General features: G+C 38.5%; 1 protein-coding gene and 1 pseudogene across 1 annotated transcript; both read right to left on the bottom strand.

The window, feature by feature from the left end:
* Window positions 1–1892: 1892 nt before the first annotated feature.
* Window positions 1893–2524, bottom strand: LOC107719127 (stonustoxin subunit alpha-like). The gene is made up of 2 exons (XM_016526483.1): window positions 2430–2524; window positions 1893–2343 (listed from the first exon to the last, which is right to left on the bottom strand). The coding sequence occupies exons 1-2, from the start codon at window positions 2494–2496 to the stop codon at window positions 2030–2032; spliced, it is 381 nt and encodes a 126-aa protein (XP_016381969.1). The 5' UTR covers window positions 2497–2524; the 3' UTR covers window positions 1893–2029.
* A 349-nt stretch (window positions 2525–2873) lies between these two features.
* Window positions 2874–4627, bottom strand: LOC107719120 (stonustoxin subunit alpha-like; annotated as a pseudogene).
* Between the last annotated feature and the right edge of the window lie 1130 nt (window positions 4628–5757).

The following is a 5757-nucleotide window of genomic DNA, read 5'->3' as shown; positions in this document are numbered from 1 at the left end:
CTAAAAAAAATTTCTTATCGGCGGCATATTCGCCGATACCGATATATCGCGACAGGCTCATATCGGCAAAACGATATATCGGTCGGGCTCTAGTGATAACACTCGTTGCCTTCTCTAGTGCAGCTCAACCAGGTCTCGTCCCATTCGTCGATATTTGTGATATCACAAATCCTGGAAAATATGCGTTGTAGTCCAAACGAGTCGTTCGTTGTAGTTTTTGAAAAGTGATTTCTGTTAAATAAAATATCTCTTTTTGAATTGGACTTTGAGCTTTGTAACTTTGCAGATCTTTTTATGCTCAAACAACAACATTACAGACTAACTAAAGTTGAAAAAGTGAAAAAGCATAATAGGACCCCTTTAAATGAAATCACAGTGTTTCCAAACAGGTCGTCAGTATTATTTTGTGTAATATATTACATCAGGTTTTCAATGGCGTTGAAATCCTGATGCTGAGATGACCATTGCTATGTTTTAACGGTGCTGCAGGGTCTCATCCTCCAGAACAATGTTTTGAGCTATTTAAGAGCATCATCATATCAGTGATATTTACATTCTACATATATAATCAACATCCTGATAGAAATATCAAATGTGTTCTTGCACTATTCAACAACATAAAATTCATTTTATTAAATATAAAGAAATGCATACATAATTTAATCGAATGTTTACCCCATTTGTTGTATTATAACAATTAATGGTGAATGATTCACAATGAAATGCAAATCAAATTACATCAGATACATGAATTTCTTTGAATTCCATTTTTAATTCTAACCTGCTTCCTTGAATTCACATTCAAATTGCAATTCTGAATCCTGTCTGCTTCCTTCCCTTAAATTCAATTCAAATTCAGGAATTTAAAAGACATTCTCAGTTCAGCTGTGAATGGTGAACATAAATATTAAATAACGTTCTTTGTTTTTTTCCAGAAGGGGGCGCTACATATTCATCAGAGATAGAAGAGCATTCAGTTTCCTTATCCCAATCCACCATAACACGTCCATTTAGAAACAGTTCACACAAATAGTTCATGCATAAAATGAGTAAAAAGTGTTATGAACTCATCTAGTGTAAATGTCTAAATAATTTATCAATATAATATTTTGGTCCTCTGCCATGGTGCATTAGTGAGCGTTTGTTTGAAGCAGGTCTATTCAAAGAAAAACATAGCCTACTGTATATAAACTATGAGTTTACCTTAGTGTGTTCGTGAGTGATTTATCCATATCTGCTTATCTACTGACGTTGTTACATTTCTGGTGTGGATACGGATCACTTGTTTCTTATGATCAGATTTACAGTAAACACACTGCAGGAACAGCACGTCTTTAGGAACCGGTTCAATTGCTTTTGCCTCAGACGCTTAACTGTGAGAGAACAGGAGGATCTCAGTGAAACTGCATTCCACAAACATCAATGCTGAAGACATTATGGCCTGAATGTGACTCGGACTATAACTTAATGTATACGCATAAAGTAACAACAAATAAGACACATCACATGTGTTGTTTTATGATTGACTATATTTAGTATTTTAACACACTCACGTTTTACAGCATGTTTTTATAGACGTGTACATGTATTACATTTTCATACACTAATTTAGTTACATTATATACGGTTATATATGCACATTATATACTAGTTATATTCTATATAAAACATAGATTATACGGTACACAGTGATTCTTACAGGTGTCATCAGACATATAACCAAGATTATAATGGAGGTAGGAAGCATTGTCAGAGGTAGACTGTGTGTGTCTTAGAGAGGGGAAGTCAATGTATTTTAGCCAGTTGTGTGTGTCTGCTGTTAAATCTGACACAGAGACAGTTCAGACTTAAACACCTTAAATCCAGCACAGAGGGGTTCAGTGAATGTGGTGTTGAATGTGTGTAAGTGTGTGAGTGTGTGTGTGTCAGAGATCCTGTAGTAGGACAGAGTGCCAGCAGACCAGTCCAGATAAATGCCTACTCTAGTAGAGGGAGGTGAATGTGTGACAATAGTGAAGACATTATCGTGCTAAACAGCAGTTCCTTTTAAAGAGCAATTCAGACTCCAGGATTTGTCATTGTATCCAAACTTACAGACAGTCCTTTCTTTCCTGCTGATCCCTTTATAGGCCACTGCTATACGAGCCCAAGTGCCCCATTCAACCTCCCAGTAACAGCGTCCAGTCAGACTCTCTCGACACAGAACCTGAGGAATATCAGCAAATCTCTCTGGATGATCAGGATACGGCTGATGATCTTCCACATACGTGATCTTTCTGTTCTCCTCAGACAGCATGAGTTGATTGTTTGCTGTGTTTGGATCCAGTGTGAGATCACAGGCATCTGAACACAAGAAGACAAATAAAAACAGTTTATTAATCTCAGTTGTTTTCATTTAATTAAAGTCTGTGTCAGAGAGAGAAACCTACATTTTCGAAGTCCTGGTTTGATCCTGAAGGGCCCTCCATGATCCAAACTAAAAAGAGACACAAACATACAGACAACACAAATTGTGCGTAGCTGGAATAGTTTTTGACATACAGTCCGTTTCTATACAATCATGTCAAATTTACATATAGTGCTTTTCCTAATATGTATCATTTCAAATCTGCTTTACAGAGCTGTTTGACTCAATGTCTTCAGGTCCTAGTGAACAGCCAAAGGAGCAAGAAGTTTTGATTCATGGATATAGTCTTGGATAAAAAATTATTTAATATTCAATTTCCTTGCATTGAGTCATGTTACAACTATAAATATCTCTGCAGTCTTCAAATTCTCATTAACCCAATTTACATCTTCTAATGAATGCCCTCTTCTAATTTTTAGTTCTATTTTCAGCTAACAATTTCTCTCTTAGATTTAGAGTAGGAAGCATTGTCAGAGGTAGACTGTGTGTGTCTTAGAGAGGGGAAGTCAATGTATTTTAGCCAGTTGTGTGTGTCTGCTGTTAAATCTGACACAGAGACAGTTCAGACTTAAACACCTTAAATCCAGCACAGAGGGGTTCAGTGAATGTGGTGTTGAATGTGTGTAAGTGTGTGAGTGTGTGTGTGTGTCAGAGACATTGTAATACGACAGATTGCCAGCCGACCAGTCCAGACACACTCCTACTCTCTTAGATGATAAAGGGATTGATATTCTATTGCTGACATTATTGTGCCAGAAAGAAAATCCACTAGCAGTGCAGAAAAGACTCCAGGATTTGTCATTGTATCCAAACTTACAGACAGTCCTTTCTTTCCTGCTGATCCCTTTATAGGCCACTGCTATACGAGCCCAAGTGCCCCATTCAACCTCCCAGTAACAGCGTCCAGTCAGACTCTCTCGACACAGAACCTGAGGAATATCAGCAAATCTATCAGGATACTCAGGATACGGCTGATGATCTTCCACATACGTGATCTTTCTGTTCTCCTCAGACAGCATGTTTGCTGTGTTTGCTGTGTTTGGATCCAGTGTGAGATCACAGGCATCTGAACACAAGAAGACAAATAAAAACAGTTTATTAATCTCAGTTGTTTTCATTTAATTAAAGTCTGTGTCAGAGAGAGAAACCTACATTTTCGAAGTCCTGGTTTGATCCTGAAGGGCCCTCCATGATCCAAACTAAAAAGAGACACAAACATACAGACAACACAAATTGTGCGTAGCTGGAATAGTTTTTGACATACAGTCCGTTTCTATACAATCATGTCAAATTTACATATAGTGCTTTTCCTAATATGTATCATTTCAAATCTGCTTTACAGAGCTGTTTGACTCAATGTCTTCAGGTCCTAGTGAACAGCCAAAGGAGCAAGAAGTTTTGATTCATGGATATAGTCTTGGATAAAAAATTATTTAATATTCAATTTCCTTGCATTGAGTCATGTTACAACTATAAATATCTCTGCAGTCTTCAAATTCTCATTAACCCAATTTACATCTTCTAATGAATGCCCTCTTCTAATTTTTAGTTCTATTTTCAGCTAACAATTTCTCTCTTAGATTTAGAGTGAGAAGAACAATTCTTCCCATTAGGGTTGGGCCGATAGACAATGTCATCATCCACTGAAAATATTAAGGTTTATTAATTGGACTCCACATACTTGAGTATCTGCAGTTTATAGTTTGGATCCTCCAGTTTGTGGTTGAGCAGCTGGACTCCTGATTGTCCTGGGTGATTGTAGCTCAGATCCAGCTCTCTCAGGTGTGAGGGGTTTGAACTCAGAGCTGAAGACAAATAAACACAGCCTTCCTCTGTCACCATACGGCCAGACAACCTACAGACACACATCAAGAGTGAGATAATTTACAGACACACAGTCAGATCATCAACAGACAAACACAGTCAGATTATCTACAGACACACACACACAGTCAGATCATCTACAGACACAGTCAGATCATCTACAGACACAGAGACAGATCATCTACAGATACACACAGTCAGATTATCTACAGACACACACAGTCAGATCATCTACAGACACACAGTCAGATCATCTACAGACACACACAGTCAGATCATCTACAGACACAGACAGATCATGTACAGACACACAATCAGATCATCAACAGGCACACACAGACAGATCATCTACAGACACAAAGTCAGATCACCTACAGACACACACAGACAGATCATCTACAGACACACAATCAGATCATCTACAGGCATACACAGTCAGATAATCTACAGACATACACAGACAGATCATCTACAGACACACAGTCAGATCATCTACAGACACACAGTCAAATCATCTACAGACACACACAGTCAGATCATCTAGAGACACACACAGTCAGATCATCTACAGACACACAAAGTCAGATAATCTACAAACAGTCAAATCTTCTACAGACACACAGTCAGATCATTTTCAGACACACACAGTCAGATCATCTACAGACACACACAGTCAGATCATCTACAGAAACACACAGTCTGATCATCTACAGACACAAACAGTCAGATCATCTACAGACACACACAATCAGATCATCAACAGACAAACAGTCAAATCATCTAGAGACACAGAGTCAGATCATCCACAGACACAGTCAGATCAACTTCAGACATACACAGTCAGGTCATCTACAGACACACACAGTCAGGTCATCTACAGACACACAGTCAGATCATCTACAGATATACAGTCAAATCATCTACAGACACACATTTAGATCATCTTCAGACATACACAGTCAGATCATCTACAGACACACACAGTCAGATCATCTACAGACACAGTCAGATCATATACAGACACACACAGTCAGATCATCTTGAGACATACACAGCCAGGTCATCTTCAGACACACACTGTCAGGTCATCTACAGACAAACAGTCAGATCATCTACAGACATACACAGCCAAATTATCTACAGACACACACAGTCAGATAATCTACAGACATACTCAGATCATCTTCAGACACACACAGTCAGGTCATCTACAGACACACAGTCAGATCATCTACAGACATACACAGTCAGGTCATCTACAGACACACAGTAAAATCATCTACAGACACACAGTCAGATCATCTACAGACACACACATTCAGATCATCTTCAGACATACACAGTCAGATTATCTACAGGCACACACAGTCAGATAATCTACAGACACAGTCAGATCATCCACAGACACACACAGTCAGATCATCTACAGACACAGTCAGATCAGAGACATACAGACACACACAGGTCATCTACAGACACACAGTCAGATCATCTACAGACATACACAGTCAGATCATCTACAGACA

This window comes from Sinocyclocheilus rhinocerous, unplaced genomic scaffold (genome assembly GCF_001515625.1).
Source record: "Sinocyclocheilus rhinocerous isolate Xijiao unplaced genomic scaffold, SAMN03320098_v1.1 scaffold613, whole genome shotgun sequence".
NCBI classification, from domain to species: Eukaryota; Metazoa; Chordata; class Actinopteri; order Cypriniformes; family Cyprinidae; genus Sinocyclocheilus; species Sinocyclocheilus rhinocerous.
The sequence above is the reverse complement of the archived record's forward strand: the minus strand, read 5'-3'. Positions and strand labels throughout refer to the sequence as shown.

What these genes read in the sequence shown, in the direction of transcription:
- LOC107719127 (XM_016526483.1), bottom strand. Translation starts at nt 2,496, where the DNA reads ATGTTTGTGTCTCTTTTTAGTTTGGATCATGGAGGGCCCTTCAGGATC. An exon ending in CAAACCAGGACTTCGAAAAT is followed by an intron (nt 2,344 to 2,429) that starts GTAGGTTTCTCT and finishes TCTTGTGTTCAG; the next exon opens with ATGCCTGTGATCTCACACTG.